General features: G+C 53.1%; 2 protein-coding genes across 2 annotated transcripts; one reads left to right on the forward strand and one right to left on the reverse strand.

The window, feature by feature from the left end:
• The first annotated feature begins 7,839 nt into the window (after nt 1-7,839).
• LOC109739593 (uncharacterized) lies at nt 7,840-9,355 on the forward strand. The gene has a single exon (XM_020298678.4). The coding sequence runs from the start codon at nt 8,285-8,287 to the stop codon at nt 9,068-9,070; it is 786 nt and encodes a 261-aa protein (XP_020154267.1). The 5' UTR covers nt 7,840-8,284; the 3' UTR covers nt 9,071-9,355.
• Nucleotides 9,356-9,511: 156 nt separating this feature from the next.
• On the reverse strand, nt 9,512-14,259 carry LOC109739592 (ARF guanine-nucleotide exchange factor GNOM). Its single transcript, XM_020298677.3, has 2 exons — nt 13,503-14,259; nt 9,512-13,108 (listed from the first exon to the last, which is right to left on the reverse strand). Exons 1-2 carry the CDS (start codon nt 14,172-14,174, stop codon nt 9,596-9,598), a joined length of 4,185 nt encoding a protein of 1,394 aa, XP_020154266.1. The 5' UTR covers nt 14,175-14,259; the 3' UTR covers nt 9,512-9,595.
• Nucleotides 14,260-17,762: the final 3,503 nt, after the last annotated feature.

Raw genomic sequence — 17,762 nt, forward strand, 5'->3', positions numbered from 1 at the left:
ATGGGCTTCTTCTCCGGCATTGGCAGCAGCCGCAAGGGCAAGGCCCCGCCCGCCATTCCCCCGCCCTCGCCGCCCTCCCCGCGCCGCCGCGCGCTCCCCGGCAGAGGCCGCGCATCAATGTGCCAGTGCACTAGGCCGAGTGGCACTGGCAGCACCGCGTGCCTCTGCCGTACCCCGACGCGACGCTGTCGCATGACTGGCATTTGGATCCGGAGAGGATCCCAGTGCCGGCGGCGACGAGGACCAGGCGGCCATTAAGGAGAGCGAGGAGGAGGCGCGGTGGAGGGAGGCGGATGAGGCGGCTTTCTAGGATGCCATGGCCCTCTCCGCGGCGGGCGACTGCGTCGTGCCGCCGGTGACCCCGCCGTCCCCGCCCAAAGCCGAGCCGGAGGAACCGGCCTACCTCGAGCGCTACTCCTGGACCGGAGTAGTGCGCGAGTGGGCCAGCACTCCGCCGATCTGGCTCGGGGCGACGGAGAAGCAGGAGGCGGCCTACCTCGACCACAGGCGCCGCGTTCGGCTGGCCGAGGAGCGCCGGGAGGGCGAGCGCCTAGAGATGGTCGAGCGCGAGGCCGAAGAGGAGGCGCAGCAGGCCCAGGCAGCAGCGGCGTAGCCCGACATCGCCGCCCTCTGGAACACGGCGTTCCCCTGGGCCGTCCCTGCGCCGACGCTGATCGACCTCACCGGCACCGACGCAGACGCCGCCGCCGACGAGGACGCCTAGGGCAGCGTGTCGTCTAGTTTTTAGTCTTTTTATGCTAATTAATGTAATGTGGACTTCCGCCGGCCTTCGTGGCCGGCTTTATGTTTAATTAAATGCATGTATTTATTTTTAAAAGCTTTTAAACTTTTTTTTGACGCGCCGACAAAATGTGTCGGCCCAGCGTTGGGCGCTCGCGCCGACCCAAACACAGCGCCGGACGTTTGTGTCCGCCGGGCCGACCCAAACGGACAAAAGCGGACAAAAGCGTCGTCCGTTTGGGTCGGCCCGTTGGAGTTGCTCTAATTAATGTTGTTTCTCTTTTAATTATGCATGCGTTCATTTTTTTCTAGCGCCGTCAAAATAGGTTCAGGCCAGCGTTGGGCGCACGCGCTGACCCAAATGCGGAAGCGGACATCCGTGTCCGTCTGGCCGACCCAAACGGATAAAAAAGGGACAAAATCGCCGTCCGTTTGGGCCGGCCCGTTGGAGTTGCTCTTACCCATTTGGCAAAATAAAGAAGGTACATTGGGCAGTTCCATGAAAGTACGGAGGCCGCCTCCGCTGGATCAGGTCAGCAGGAACACGGCCTTTTGTACTTGGAGACCCGCAGGATGCCGCGCCGCCCGCGTACTTGGACTGCCACGACGCCACGACGTACGGTGGTGTCCCCGCAGCCACGTCGCCTCCCACGCTCCATCGGTTCAGCGCGGCCGTCCGTGGTGCCCACGCTTCGTCGGGAAATGCTCGTCAGCCACGCCCATATCGCCCCCCGCTCCTTCCTTGCGAGCGCGCGGCCGGACAAGGCAGCCAACTACGTCAGGCCCCGCATGCCAAACGTAGAAAGTAGGTCGGTGGGTTTGAGCTGAACTCCATCTGACAGATGGACGAGGATGATGGAGATAAATTCATCCGAGGTCATTAGAATCGTTCTCAAATTTCACATTGGTCACTGGGCTTAGAAATACCCGATATACGGTCACAAAAGTCACAGCAATGAACGTTGACGGTCACCGCATACGCTTTGGTCCCATATTCTGCCTACGTGGCATAATGTTTAATAGATTGACCGTCCATGTATGTGTCAGCATGTCAGTGGCAGAGTGAAATTCATCTGCGGTCATTAGACCTGTCCTCAAAATTCACTTTGTCGTATTCAAGAATAAGTGAAGGACGCATGGGCCACTTGCACGCATTATTTTGTTGCAAGAGCTTTATGCAGTACATGATGCAGTGAAAAATTTTCTGCCCAAAATTCCTAGCCCCCTGTCCTCGTCTGTTAGAATAAATCCGAGGCGCTCCATCGATCTACCGAGGACCAAGCAATCACACGAGGCACGACACCGAGATTTGTTAACGAGGTTCACCATCATGGCTACATCCCCGGGGCATGACTACGGGCGCTCCTCCCCATGACACCGTCACAATACCGCACCCTGGCCGCCCGGGCGCCGGCACACCCGCCGGCTCCCCCGCGTGCCTATGCTATTATGTTGCCATAGGTTACATCGTGTGTCTACCCCCGATATATATGAGAGGCCTAGGATACAAGCGTCCTATTAGGACACAACTCCTACCCTGTCTACACACTGTCCAAAACCAAGTCCAACTGTAACCTAACTTGTATAATAATATTCGACACAATTCTAACAAACTCCACCTTGGCGAATATTCTCCACCACCTTGAATTCGTCAGTGCGTCGAATCTCCATGTACATTGGACTTGAGATACGCCATGAGCACCGCTGCTACTCCCAGACTCCATATGACTCCACCTGCAACTGTAGTCCCTTCTCGTCTTCTTCACAGTCAACACCCGAGTAAAATTAAGTTTCTCATTACTCTACTTTGTGCTCCCAACTTCCGGAGTTTCCGTTCAATGCCATCACACACCGATAATTTATCTGCGTGAAAATGAACAACTCACATATTGGATGTCACATACAAGAGTTACCTGAACTCGACATCACCGCTCTTTCTTGACTGTCTGTCTGAAACTTGAAGGAATTTCACCGTCGCCCTGTGTCACCCTGAGTCAAATTCACAGTTGTCTCATTCTTTTTCCCGGATAGTCTTTGACATGTCTCATAGCTATAGCACTCCGCCTCCTTCTGTACTTGTCATCCGCACTTTGCCACGTGCACTGAACACCATAGAATATACTGTCATGTACTCTCTCAGCTTTTGACAATTTTAGACTTTCCGCCACTTTCACAGATTCTCCATGGTCAACTCCTGTCCATCAAACGGCACCGATATACCCAGTCACCAACTTGAATCTGGTACTCGTCAACACTGCTTCAGCACCCCCTGCACAATTTGTCTGACCACATGTCTGACCACCAGTGCCTTGGCCTGTCGCTGTGTCCCGTGCTTACCGCACGCCTCGCCGCTATCACCGCGTCGAGCCTCTGTTGTCCTGGTCGAGTCCCTAGGGCCGCGGACCCACACCGCTCAAACCCCGACTGCAGAGAACCACTGATCACCGACCGATGCCGAGTATCACGTCTCCATCAGACCATTGGGCCCCAGTCCGATCCACGTGTCTCTTGCTTTTCCCGCTGAAATAGGCTTCGACTCTCCATGCATTTACGCTGTAGCCCCTCCATCAGCACAGAGTGTAGTCATCCATGAGACTCCAACTCCACCTTCAACGTGACTCCATGGTGGTTGTACGTGCCACCCTCCCGCGCCCTGTCGACTTCAAGTTCTCATGTGCACCGTCTTGAATCAACCCCACGCCATAGTCTGTCGAAGTCGCACAAGCCCTCAGACCTGCACCACGTGTTTCCACACCCCAGAAGTCGGCCACCATCAGCATCACGCTCCTATGTCGTCGTCGCTGAAATCACTGTCGTCTTCTGCTTTGACCGACATCCCTGTCGATCCGTCAGACATTCCAGTCCGACCCAGCCGAAATTATCCGACTGCAACCATGCTCCACCCTGCGTCGTTTTCCGCCCGCACATCTCTGCGCATTGCTTTGACGCCATGTATATGCATGATCCTGCCACGACGCGCTCCAGACTCCTGCTTCGAGCCTTATACGCACGTCGCCAATCTGCCATCATAATGGTAAAACCCCGTATCCAATTAGCAACACTTCCAAAAGAAATTTACTTTTTCCTGGTAGTCACCATGGGCGCAATAAAACTGTGTTCTTTCCTTATTGTGTTGTTGTCCATGCCACGGTCAATACCAAACCATGCAGATTGCCTTTTTTTCACCAACAAATCTCATGCCTTGCAGCCTCCCACGCATTTGGCCTTCCGTGACTCCTTCAAGCAGCCACCGACCATACATGTGCTCTGTTCAAAACAAATAGTAACAACCAAGAAATAGTCCCCCGTAGCCTGCACGTACGTGTGGCAAAGAGATCAACAAACAACTGTCCACAATGTTCCAACACGAAGTAGCTATCAAGACTCGTATTCTTTGGTTCTTTGTTTACCCAACATGCTCACAACTGGTCTATGGTCATCTCACACAGTGCAATTCTGCAGCAATCCAACGCGGTGCTGCCTTGGGCCCTCCGCAACGAAAACTCCTGCCATCCATCAGCTGCGCCCCACCAAGCTTGGGCCGCACGCTCCTCAGGATCGAGCAGATTCCTGCAGCCCCTGCATGCCGCACGCGTCATCTGCTCCTGCACGCGTAAGGCGCCGCCGTATCACGCTTTCCAAATCAATCGCCCAACTCAAGTCGATTACCAATATCGCCGAATTGATTTTCTTTTTGATACCGGACTCTCGACGAGTTCTCCCGATCGACCATGCGAATTGCTTGAGACTGCTCATGCCGCCGCCTGTTTCCTGATTCTTTTCCGATCTCGTCGAAAGCACACCTGACGACCTCCGCGGAACAATTCTTCCGCACGTTGTCCTCGTGCTGACGATAATCCATTCTCTAAATCAACGATCTGCAGTCTCCAGACCTTGCAACCTTGCTCATGATACCACTTGTTAGAATAAATCCGAGGCGCTCCGTCGATATACCGAGGACCAAGCAATCACACGAGGCACGACACCGAGATTTGTTAACGAGGTTCACCATCATGGCTACATCCCCGTGGCATGACTACGGGCGCTCCTCCCCATAACACCGTCACAATACCGCACCCTGGTCGCCCGGGCGTCGGCACACGCCGCCGGCTCCCCCGCGTGCCTATGCTATTATGTTGGCATAGGTTACATCGTGTGTCTACCCACGATATATATGAGAGGCCTAGGATACAAGTGTCATATTAGGACACAACTCCTACCCTGTCTACACAGAGTCCAAAATCAAGTCCAAATGTAACCTAACTTGTACAATAATATTCGACACAATTCTAACATCATCGTTCGTCGATCTCCTCGCAAATCGCCTCCATGTCCCCATCCTTCGCCGTCGTCGTCCGGGGGAGGCGCAATCCGTTGGGTCTCAAGGCGAGCACGTCGTCCGTCTCCGTCAATTTCATCGAAACCATAGAGTCTAAGAAGGCAACCGTCGTTGTCGTATCCCGTTGGGAGGAGGAGCGCGAGGGTCCAAGCGGCGGCACCATGTTTTCCCACAGGGTCGGTGCCTAAACCGACGAAATGCTGAACCATAGGTATGAGGAACACAAGGTAATCCATGTGCTCCCTTCACATATGTGCACTCGTCGGTGCACCGCTGTTGCATGGTCACCATCAAGCACGCTTCCAGGTGACTGAGAGCGTTGCCTCGTCTTACCTGACCCCATGAAGTTGAACCTACAGCAACCATGGAGTATGATTTCTCCCCAGCCAACTGGAATGATGAGTACATGTTGTTGTGCATCGCGACGTGGTTGCGCGAGTAGGATGGCAAGGAGCGAGGAAGGCGGTTCCGGTTTAAGGTGGAGGCGGGACTGGAAATATCGCTGCTGTTAGGGCGGTACTCTAATGATGAGTCTTGACTGACGAGGAAAAGGTCGTCGAAGAGAAACACGTCATACACGCACCGCCGAAGGCCCTGGGAGGCGCTGGCTGCCGCGGTAAGGCCTCCATGACGGCTCGCATATGGAGACAACCAGTAGCATCACCGCGGGATTGCCTCATGTTCCTCGTACCCGAGCTTGCCGATTTCGTGGTTTTAGGAACTGGTGATGTGGAAAAACTTGGTGCCACCGCCCAGACTCTTGTGCCTCCTCCTCCTAACGGGCTACGAGAATGACAACTGCCTCCCTCAGACTCGATGGCTTCGGTGACCACTGACGGCGACGTGTGTCGTGTCCGCTTTGAGCCCCTGTAGGTTACAACTCCCTCAGGCGACAGGGCGAAGGCTAGGAAAGGGCGGCGATTTGCGAGCGATTTAGAGGGATGGGAATTTTTCACGGCATCATGTAATACATGGCGTTTTTGCGACAAAAAACCCGCATGCAAGTGGGCCATGCGTCCTTGATTTATTCTTCAATACAACAAAGTGAATTTTGAGGGCAAGTCCCATGACCGCTGATGAATTATACTCTAATGCTGGCCTTTTTTACATGGTAATACATGTCTCATTTATATCATAAAAATCATTGTACAAGTCACGTAGACATCGACTTGACAAAACTGTAAAAACAATAGAACGCTAGCCTTTGCACAAAGGAACGCGAGCCAAGAAACAGAAAAACAATCAAGACCGAAAAATTCCTGAGCTTGACACCAACGTCCATCACCTTCCTTCGGCACCACACAACAGTCACCAAACGAAAAAATGACAACACCTCCTCATCCAAGCTCGACGCTGATATACAGGTTTACAGACCTTCAAGGTGGCTCACCAAAGTCAAAGCCATTGCCTGATATGCAGCTTTACAGACCTCCAAGGTGGCTCACCAAAGTCAAAGCCATTGCCGTTGAACAAATCAGACCAGGGCAACACTTCGGACACGCCATCAAACTTCAGATCTGGCCCCCATGCACGAGTAAGACGTCGGAGGAGGAAACTATACCTGCCTGCCACGAACAACGAACCCAATACACGATCCACCATCTTCCAAATGCCGCCGATGCAGAGCATAATCTGCATCCACTCCTAGACTACTTCCCAAACTCTACGCTGACGTTGGAGCAAACGTCGTCGCGACGGCGAAGCCTGAGGACATAAGTCCACCACGAGGATGTCGTCGCAACCGCGCCATCCTTACTTGAACGTACTGGTTTTCAAATCCAACCCCAACCATAGAGGCGGTTGCCTCGTCGGTGAAGGATCTGTAAAATATTTATTTAGCACCATCATCGCTGCCGAAGCCAAGATGATGAACAAACAAAAAATCTATGCTACTTGAGCCTAAAATAATTCACACGCATGGATCCGGCGACCCCTCTCACGACCAACGACCTTGTTCGTCGCCGGAGGCGGCGGAGGAAGGAAGCTCTCCAGCGGAAGAAAGAAAACGCGCGCGCTGATTCGAGTCACTCTACTGCTGCCCTGTTGGCACATGCGTGGACAGTCATCGGTCAAACGCTATGCCACATTGGCAGAATACGGGGCCAAAGCGTGCGTGGTGACGTGACTTTCATGACCATATTTCGGGTATTCCTTAGCCCAGCGACCTCCGGTTAATTTATCCCGAGGATGGTGACGGGCCGCCAAGTGGGTACTTGCACGTGCATTCTCTTGCTTAAAAACGAAAAGGACGAGGGTTTGGGCCCCGACCGATGTGGCGTGGCCTCGTCTTCTTTGGTCTCCTCCCATTTCTGCTACCTGCATGCGTTCGCCCATCATGTTTCAACAGACGGTGCAGCTGCAAACTTGCAACCAGGTGGGCAGGAGCATGTGGGGCGCTCGGGCACGTACGTACGCACGAGTTCACCGGCGCGTGACTTTGGTCGGAGGCCGCTCTGGGTTACCGTGCGCGGTGGTAGCTCCGGACCAGCTCGCACGCGGGTGCGCCACCACACGTCCGCGGCAACTTTTGGCACGACCGGCCGGGAAGCGAGCCCCGAGGCCCCAACTCGCTCGCTCAACTGGTCTCTGCATGCCAAACCGGGGGTGTGAATGTGATGTGATGTGAACTCGACTCGACGTGCACCGGTAGATGGGAAACTTATCTCACCTTGCCTTGTTAAGCCTTTTGATTGACGACAAGACAGCACGAGTGTACTAGTGATCACTGATGAGTCTGCGCTGCGTTGCTCGGTGTACACTTGCACTGTTGCACACTCATCCTGCTCAACACTGGATGTTGTTGCCCTTCGATCCCGAATCCAACGGCTGGCACAAACTAGTAGTACTCCTAGAGAGAGAGCGGGGCTCGGGTCGCGTGGCAGGCGCGCCCGTGATCACGGCAAGTTAACTCGGACCAAATCTTTTGGTCTTGGTCCAGTGCACGCATGGCCGTGGACACACTGCTCACTCTCTAGCTAGCTCACTCTACTGGGGTAGCTTTATCTGACACGACGCACGTTCTCCGAGGAGCAGCCAACCCAACCCAGTCCGGCAACCCGCGCCACCCCGTCGTCCAATGCCGCTGTTGCTGCTACCACCTCCAACTCCCCGGCACACAAGCCCCACTCCTCTCCCTCAGCCCTCGCCGCCGGCGCCTGATCTTGCCCGGGGTTCGCGCGAGGGGACAGCCGGACAGGAGCCGCGATGAAGATCCTCGAGTCGCCCCTCATGGGCGAGTTCATCGGCTACCTCAAGTCCAACTGGGGCGGCAACTCGCGGGTGAGCCAGCGCCGGCGCCGGCTGCGGCAGCTGGTGGCGATGGTGCGCGGGGTGGCGGACGCCGCCGAGGCCCGGGCGGCGGTGCGGGGCAGCTCCCTCCACCGCTGGCTGCAGCTGCTGCGGAAGGAGGCGCTGCGCGGGCAGCAGGTGCTCGACGCCACCACCGACCCCTCCGCCGTCGTCGGCTCGGCCAAGAAGTTCCTCGCGGGACTCAAGTCCCTCTTCGTCTGCAGCGCCGAGGTGGACCGCCTCACCGACGCCGTCGACGCGCTCGAGCGCCTCGCCGGCCCCGGCGCCGACCTCGACATCTTCCTGAAGGTGCTCCGGCTCGACGTCGCCATGGACGTCGACGACGCCGCCGCCGCTCCGGCCCCGGCTGGCCCCTTCTCGGCCGCGCATTACGTGGACCAGGGCAGCTACTCCGTCGCCACCGCGCCCGGCGCCAAGAGGAAGCGCGCGGGGAGCTCCGGCGTCGACCAGGCCGGGGACGCGGACGGCGAGGCCGCGTCCCACTCCCACGGCCGGGGCGTCCTCGACCGCGCGTACCGGCACAAGCGCCGGGCCCTGGCGTGCAAGCGGCACACCGGCTTCTTCCCTCCGCCGGCGGGGCCAGACCGCTCCGTGGCGGTGGCGATGGCCATGGCCAGGGTGCGCCGCCGCATCGGGACGCCGAGCCTCGGGCGGCCCTTCTCCAGGATCTCCTTGGAGTGAAGCGAAGTGAAGATCGAGCAGCAAGTATGCGATTTCTCGTGCATCTTGCTGCTAGAACTGCTGATGCAGATTACCACTACTAGTTCGTCCTAGCTACCTAACAGAGTCGTTCAGTCAGATTTCTAGTTAGCTGCTCGAGATTAAGTACCACTACGTAGTACTAGTTCAACATTTCTAACATGAATGGATGATGAATGAAATTGATGTATCAGTTTCGCTCCTTCTGGTTTGCAAGTGCCCCCTCACATTTTACTCAACTTGACCATGAATTTGACGAGTATGAAATCCAAGTTATTTATCACAAAAAGTATAGTAGTACTCCCTCCGTCCCCAAATACTTGTCTTAGATTTGTTTAAATACGGATGTATCTAGTTACATTTCAGTGCTAGATACATCCGGATCTAGACAAATTTAAGACAAAAAATTTGGGACGGAGGGAGTACATCTGAAATCATCTGCTTCTAAGTTCTATCTATAACCTACAAGTACATAATTATATATATCCAGTAGTACAATTTGTTCATCTAAACTGGGACCAACCTCCCCTCAGAAACTGCTGGGATATCCAACTTGCTTTGTGAACCTTGTACTGCATCATCATAATCAGGGAAAACTACTGGCTGCAGCGAAGGCGCGATCTTGTTAACCCGAAGCCATGTTGCTTCCCACAAACTGTTCTCCCCTCCGGCGCTTGTGCTCGATAAGATCCCGCTCGCTTTCATCGCCAGCAGAATGTTCTTGAGTAGCTCTGTGGCAGCCTCTTGTAACCTCTCAGTCCTGCTGCTCCCTCTTACTTTGGCTTTCATGAGCTTCTCTATCATGTCCAGTACCTCCAACCACAGCTTACTGAACCCAATGTGTGCTGAAAGATCATTGAGTGACTGCATGGATAGTTTGGATAAAAGTTTTACAGCATGCAAGAGGGACGACTCCATGTTTCTGAAATCCTTTGGTGAGAAATTCTGAGCAATCTCTAGCAATTCATCGAGCAAGTGGAAGACAATGTCGAATGACATCAACCACACCGAAGATGGAACTGATATCCCATCAACTACTAAGCATCTGTGCAACAATACCAGAGCATGATCCCTCACTTGTTCTCGCTGATCTGTGCACACCTTCCGCAGCGCCTGGACTAGCCGCAGCCACATCTCAGCGATTCCTTCCAGCATCCTTTCGGCCTCTCCACCAGCTTCCTTAACCTCATGCGACCAGCGTGCAAGGCAATTCACAGATTCAGCCATTAGGTTCAAAGAATGGATAGATCTTTCAGCAGACCCGAGCCGAGACTGTGCAAACTGTCTCGCAGCCTCCACCGAAAGGACGAAGTTGGCAGGTGAGAGGTGTGCCCCCTCAAACATGATGTAAATCAGGGCTTCAAAACCAGCGTCGGAAGCATCAGGATGATGAGCAGTGACACAGAGCAAGGAAATGATAGTTTGCCAACCCATCTGAGACTTGATATGTGTTGCATTATCCTTGACAAGGCATGCGACCTTCTGCGTGATGCTCTCGCAATACGCATCAGCCACACGAGCATCAAGTTTCAAGATTAACTGAAGCGATCTCAGTAGATCATCCACGAGATTCTCCTTATAAGGAAGCAAACGCTGACAGATGTCCAGGAGGCCGAAAACAGCTTTCTCCACCAGATTACAGGGCATTACCGTGGACTGAACAATATGAGTTATAAGCTCGAAAACATCATGCCATAAGACGACAATCCTGTCTCTGTTGTTTAATGTGACGGCAATGATAAGCTCTAAGCAGATGACTGCATTGCTTTCACCATCTATTGAGCTGGTGATCTTCGGAGGTTGGCCTGCTGCCTGAATGAGGGCTCTTGCCAGATTCAAGAGCGAGTCAGCCTGTAGGAATTTGCTCTCGGTGAAGATGGTACCTATTTGGCACTTTTTTATGGTCTCTGAAGCATTCCTCTGAGCAGCAAGTTGCTCCTCTGTTGGCTGGAACCTTGGCTCTTCAGCATCTAAATACAGTAGTTGGGTGAACCTCCCCATCAGCCCATATGTTTTCTTTGGTTCAACTTGAGAAACTTTGGTGGGCAATGAAGCAGAGAAGGACTCCTCATCATCAGCTGTATCGTTGGTGAGACAAGCAGGAAGGAGACCTATCTCATGAAATCTTAAAATGCAATCTACAATTGTCCTCCATCCTCTGTTTATGTGATCACCATGAGTCGCTGCTATAGTGAAAAGAGCCTCTGTTGCCATTCTAGCTTTGGTGTCCTCACCAAAAGCTGTTGCAGGATCATCACAGGAAGCGATCGACAAAATGGTGAACTTACCAAGTGCCACAACAAGATCATTCAGCACATCATTAAGATGATAGAATGCAGCCAACTTTGCCACTGACAGAAACCCATCAATGCATCTTGTAAGAATCTCTTCTTGCTCAACATTATCAAAGATCACTGAGATAGCAGCAACTGTTGGCCTGGCCATGATAAGAAACATGTCATGATCAAGAAAAGGATAGGAGTGACAAGCAATGTAAGCTGATGCCCTCTTTGACTTAAACATCAGATCAGCCCAGCGGCTGAAAGACATCTCTGAGCATCCAACTCCTTGCTCGGGAATGGTTTTGATTTCATTTCGACAAATAGAATAATATAGCTCAGATAAGAATTCCCTTGGAAGATCATTCCCACCATTGATACGGCGATTGTTCCTAATAAAATCTTCTTCTGACATCTTATTCTTAACCCGTACATTGTGTTGGTCCGTGTTGAGCAAAATTACTGAGTATGACAGCACTAGAGCAGCATCTCGGTTAACGAACAATTCTGGTGACTCTTCATAGTACCTATCAGAAAAGGCCTCAAGAATCCTTTGTATCTTCTGTGATTCACCAGGCAGCCGAAAGGTTTCCAAGAAGAGCCTTAAGGCAGCATCCAAGTTCAACTTCTCGAAGTCGAAGGTTCCAGAAAATTCATGAAGGACCTGAATGGAGAACTCGTCATGATTCCCCAGATAGTCCCCAAGAAGATTCTTGTCTAATCCAGGCGAGTAGCGGAAAAACAGGGCAACACTTCGTGGGTCAAGTTTTTCAGGCAAGAGATGAGCAGCTTGCAGGTACTCAAAGCCCTTCCTTCTATCCCTATTAAAATGTTCAACACCAACCATTAGCTTTCTCTTGATGCTTTTCTGCTGGTTAACAAATCTAACCCATTGATCAGGATCATTAATGTTCTCACACTTTAACTGCCAAAAGGAAAAATATTCACTTAATTCTTGCACTGGCTGCTGGCAGTGCTGAGGTGAATTACCAATCCTCTCTGCTATTGCCTGAATGACAGCAACCAAACCATCCAAAGCAAGCACATTTAAAGTTGACAAGGTACTCTCCTCAGGGAATGCACTTTTGGACAGAACATTAACCAGGTCTTCAAAAACATTAGAGCACTGTAAATCACAATCCATATTTGTATACATCTCAACCATAAAATCTTTCTGCTGGCAAAAATCCACTAGAGTCTCCAGGGCAACTTCCTGCTGCTGGTAACTAGCTCCATATCTACTCTGGGTTAGTCTAAGGATCACACACGCAAAGAAAGCCTCAATTTGCAGCTTCAGTGCCCGACGTAAATGGTAGAAGAGTGTAAAAATAACACTGCATATGGTCGACAGAATCAAGGGGCTATCTGACAAGCCGAACTGCATTAGATTGCGGAACAGTTCATCTTGTACAAAGGCCAGTAGTTTTGGGTGTCTCTGTATGGACGAAGTTGACAGCTCAATAGCAGAATTGATCAACCCTAGAGCAAAGAGTGGCATATCCTCATCGAAGTCAATTGGATTCATATTTGGGTCCACCTGACTGTCTTCTGCTATGTTTAACAGAGAGCACAAAAATTGCAATATTTCTACCATGCAAGGAACCCCAAACAGCTCCATCATAGCCTTGTCTTGCACAACACCAAATTCACCTCCAACCTTATCCTGGGAGCTACTCAAGCACACAGAATCGCTCCCATTCTCCATTTCGCCAGCACTCGAAACTTCGTTCTTGCTAGCAATCTGCATAAAAACTGCTATCATGAGTGTAATGCATTTTTAACTTTCTAATTGGTTTCTACTGGGACATATGAATATTCTTAGTTGTTAGTGCCAAAATGCTTCTTTCTAAACTAACTTGATAAATATCTTGACTGAAGGCCAGTAAAAACTGAACTCAATATTTTTAGTTCCCAGGAATGGAAAACTGAATCAAATCCACCAGGTCAGATTACGTGCACACGTTCATTCTTTTTGGTAGGACTTATACATTCATTCATTTACAGTTTTACACTATCCTATATGAGCATCGCGAGTTAAATTATACTAGTAAGTGGACGAACAACAATGTCGACGTTCCCAGTGTGCAAGTATGCAAACATCAACACAAAACTCAGATGGTTAGAGGTGATCACACCTTGTGGTCTGCGACCGTGGTGGCATCAATGTCGGGCAGGCGGGCGAAGACACAGCGGACAACCTCCTGCATGGTCTGCCGGGACACGCGCTGCAGCAGCTCCCCCTTGGCACCGGCCTGCTGCACAACGCGGAAGCAAGTGTTGACAATGTCGCACACGTGGCGGTTGGAGAGCGCGGGCGCCGCGCGGCCGCGCACGCAGGCGAGCAGCACCTGCAGCGCCCTGGCCAGGACGGCCTCCTCCGACGCCGCGTCGGTGACCTCGAAGCGGCACCCCGCGACGGCCTCCACGACAGCGGCCATGGCCCGGTCCGCGCCGGGCGCGTCGGGGCCGACGAGGTCGAGGGAGAGCACCTTGTGGAGGGACGAGAGCGCGGCGCCCGTGGCGGGCGCGCCGGCCTCGTCGGAGCGGACGACGTCGAGGAAGGGGCCGAGGTAGAGGAGCGGCTCCACGTCCCGCCACCGGCGCGGGCTCCACGTAGCCGCGGCGCGGCGGAGGGACTTGAGGCCCGCGATGAGAGGGTGGTCGAGGGGGTCGTCGTCGCCGCCGGCTGCCCAGCGGACGTTGCGGCGCATGATGGCGAGCACCGTGGCGACTTCCGACGTCACCACGCACGCCATGGCCGCGCGTGACGCGCTGGGCGACGGCGACGGCGGCGGCGGTTCCCGCATGGATCTGTGTGAGTGCGCGCGGTGCCTCGGTTGGGGGTACAGAAGGAGGCTCAATTTGGTAAAGGGATCTGCGGAGGGGATGCGTGATCGTGCAGTGTTGAACTTTCCTTTTCTTTTCTTTGACGTTTACCCTTTTTCAAGTCGAAGAAAGTGTACGTACTCGTACTAAAATGATCGCGTTTGGCTTCAGTCCAAGCTGTTGAGTTGACCAGTGATGCACACGTAGATGTCACGTTAACGCGTGGACTATGTGACTCGATCTATCTCTCCACTGTTCTCTTGTTCACTCTCTACTGCGAGGGGGGCGGCTTGGGCGAAAACCCTATCCGCCGCCGCCGCCCCCTCTCCCTCCTCCCCCTCGCCGCCGTCGGCACACGTCGGCGGCGGGATCTGGCTCGCGCGCTCGCTGGGGTCGGGCGTGGCCCTCACGGTGGTGGGAGTTTTGGCGTTGCTTGCTGCTAGATCTGGAGCTAGTGTGACGGCGCACGGCGGAGTGGCGCAGTGGAGAGGAGGTACGCGGCTGGTGTCGTGGGAACGGATCTGACAGTAGAGGTAGGGGTACGTAGGAGAGGGCAGAGCCTAGGTACGGCGAGATTGTACACTCAGATTTACGAGTTCAGGCCCCTCTCGGAGGAGGTAATAGCCCTACGTCTCGGTGCCGCGAAGGCTTTGTTTTGATTGGAGTGTTGAGTTACAGGGGGTGCGAACCCTTGTGCAAGAGGGGAGGGGTGGCTTATATAGAGTCCGCCGACCCCTCGCAGTCCTCAGTTACGCAAGGGTTCAATGAGAGAATAAAGGCACGGACGTTACTGGAAACGCCCGTGTTTAATGGTCTTTATAGTGACGGAGTGATTGCCTGACCGTTGCCATCCTGGGGTGGCTCTATGTCTTCCGTCATTCGAGTGAAATCTTGTACTCCGAGTGAATAACGGCGGTCGAGTGGAAGTGGGATAACCGAGTGGATCTTCTGTCGAGTGAGTTGCACTCTGTGGTCACTTCAGTCGGTACCTCCTTTCTAACTTTGTAGGCCTTGGCCTCTTGTGTAGTGTCCTTGGGTAGGGCATGTAGGTTAGGCCTAGGACCCTACCCTAGGTACAGGTCATCGTCATTAGCCCCCGAATGGATCGAGGTTTGAGTGAAGAGGGATTGAAGCTGATTTCGACCCGACTCAATGTCTCGGAGACACTTTTTTAGGAGTCTGAAGGTAAGCGAGCTGTTAAATCCTCCGTCAGTCGCCTTGATCGATTCTGGCTTCTTGAGTGTCCGAGTGAAACAAATCGTAGAACGTCGGTTATACTAGATCTGGATATTCCTGATGCAACCGATTGATTAGCTGGATCCGGATTTCACGGGATTCAAAAATTTGGAGAAGCGCGCGGGCCGGCTACGGCGCGGTAAGTGGAGCAAATGGGGAGGGACTCCTCGATCTTCGCTCCTCCTTTTTCGCCGCATATCGGGCAGGCGCCGGTTGCGAGATGCGTTAAGATCGCGCAGGCCCACCGGTCAGTCACTCGGACGTGGGGGTATAAAGGTCGACGCGGCCGATGTGGGCAACAGTGCCCTCCACTTTTCCCCTTTCTTCTCCGTCTCTCTGCTTCATCCATCTCAGAGCAGCGCCGCCCCATTCGCTCCGCCGACCACCGCGGAGATGGCGAAGGACAAGACGAAGGCACTGGAGCACGCCAAGAAGGTGGCCAAGGGGAAGAAGGGGTCGAGCTCGCAGCCCGCTCTACCGTCGGGCTAGATCCAGGGCGATTGGATCCCCTCGTCGGTCACGGAGGATGATCTCGAGGGGCTCGTCACCGACGGCCTGCTAGCCCCCGGGTCTTGGAGGTTGCCGGAGGGGGGGACCGAGCCTGCGCCGCGCGACGGCGAGCGGGTTCTTCTTCTTACCTTCTTACCCATGTGGAGAGAGATTTTTCCTTGCCTCTGCATACATTCTTTTGTGGCTTCTTGAACTTCTTTGGTGCGCAAATCCACCACTTTCCTCCGAACTGTTGGGGAACGTAGTAATTTCAAAAAATTTCCTACGCACACGCAAGATCATGGTGATGCATAGCAACGAGAGGGGAGAGTGTTGTCCACGTACCCTCGTAGACCGACAGCGGAAGCGTTATCACAACGCGGTTGATGTAGTCGTACGTCTTCACGATCTGACCGATCAAGTACCGAACGTACGGCACCTCCGAGTTCTACACACGTTCAGCTCGATGACGTCCCTCGAACTCCAATCCAGCCGAGTGTTGAGGGAGAGTTTTGTCAGCACGACGACGTGGTGACGATGATGATGTTCCACCGACGCAAGGCTTCGCCTAAGCTCCGCAACGGTATTATCGAGGTGTAATATGGTGGAGGGGGGCACCGCACACGGCTAAGAGATCTCAAGGATCAATTGTTGTGTCTCTGGGGTGCCCCCCTGCCCCCGTATATAAAGGAGCAAGGGGGAGGCAGCCGGCCAAGGGGAGAGGCGCGCCATAGGGGGGAGTCCTACTCCCGGTGGGAGTAGGACTCCTCCTTTCCTTGTGGGAGTAGGAGAAGGGAAGGGGGAAGGAGAAAGAAGGAAGGGTGCGCCCCCTTCCCTAGTCCAATTTGGACCAGACCATGGGGAGGGGTGCGGCCACCTTTTGAGGCCTTTCTCTCCTTTCCCGTATGGCCCATTAAGGCCCAATACGAATTCCCGTAACTCTCCGGTACTCCGAAAAATACCCGAATCACTCGGAACCTTTCCGAAGTCCGAATATAGTCGTCCAATATATCGATCTTTACGTCTCGACCACTTCGAGACTCCTCGTCATATCCCCGATCTCATCCGGGACTCCGAACTCCTTCGGTACATCAAAACTCAATAAAACTGTCATCGTAACGTTAAGCGTGCGGACCCTACGGGTTCGAGAACTATGTAGACATGACCGAGACATGTCTCCGGTCAATAACCAATAGCGGGACCTGGATGCCCATATTGGCTCCCACATATTCTACGAAGATCTTTATCGGTCAGACCGCATAACAACATACGTTGTTTCCTTTGTCACCGGTATGTTACTTGCCCGAGATTTGATCGTCGGTATCTCGATACCTAGTTCAATATCGTTACCTGCAAGTCTCTTTACTCGTTCCGTAACACATCATCCCGTAACTAACTCATTAGTCATAATGCTTGCAAGGCTTATAGTGATGTGCATTACCGAGTGGGCCCAGAGATACCTCTCCGACAATTGGAGTGACAAATCCTAATCTCGAAATACGCCAACCCAACAAGTACCTTTGGAGACACCTGTAGAGCACCTTTATAATCACCCATTTACGTTGTGACGTTTGATAGCACACAAAGTGTTCCTCCGGTAAACGGGAGTTGCATAATCTCATAGTCATAGGAACATGTATAAGTCATGAAGAAAGCAATAGCAACATACTAAACGATCGAGTGCTAAGCTAACGGAATGGGTCAAGTCAATCACGTCATTCTCCTAATGAGGTGATCTCGTTAATCAAATGACAACTTATGTCTATGGCTAGGAAACATAACCATCTTTGATCAATGAGCTAGTCAAGTAGAGGCATACTAGTGACACTCTGTTTGTCTATGTA

Source organism: Aegilops tauschii, chromosome 3 (genome assembly GCF_002575655.3).
Source record: "Aegilops tauschii subsp. strangulata cultivar AL8/78 chromosome 3, Aet v6.0, whole genome shotgun sequence".
NCBI classification, from domain to species: Eukaryota; Viridiplantae; Streptophyta; class Magnoliopsida; order Poales; family Poaceae; genus Aegilops; species Aegilops tauschii.

Coding starts and splice junctions, on each gene's coding strand:
- LOC109739593 (XM_020298678.4), top strand. CDS start 8,285: ATGAAGATCCTCGAGTCGCCCCTCATGGGCGAGTTCATCGGCTACCTC.
- LOC109739592 (XM_020298677.3), bottom strand. CDS start 14,174: ATGCGGGAACCGCCGCCGCCGTCGCCGTCGCCCAGCGCGTCACGCGCG. Junction 13,109..13,502: donor CCACGGTCGCAGACCACAAG/GTGTGATCACCT, acceptor GTTTTTATGCAG/ATTGCTAGCAAGAACGAAGT.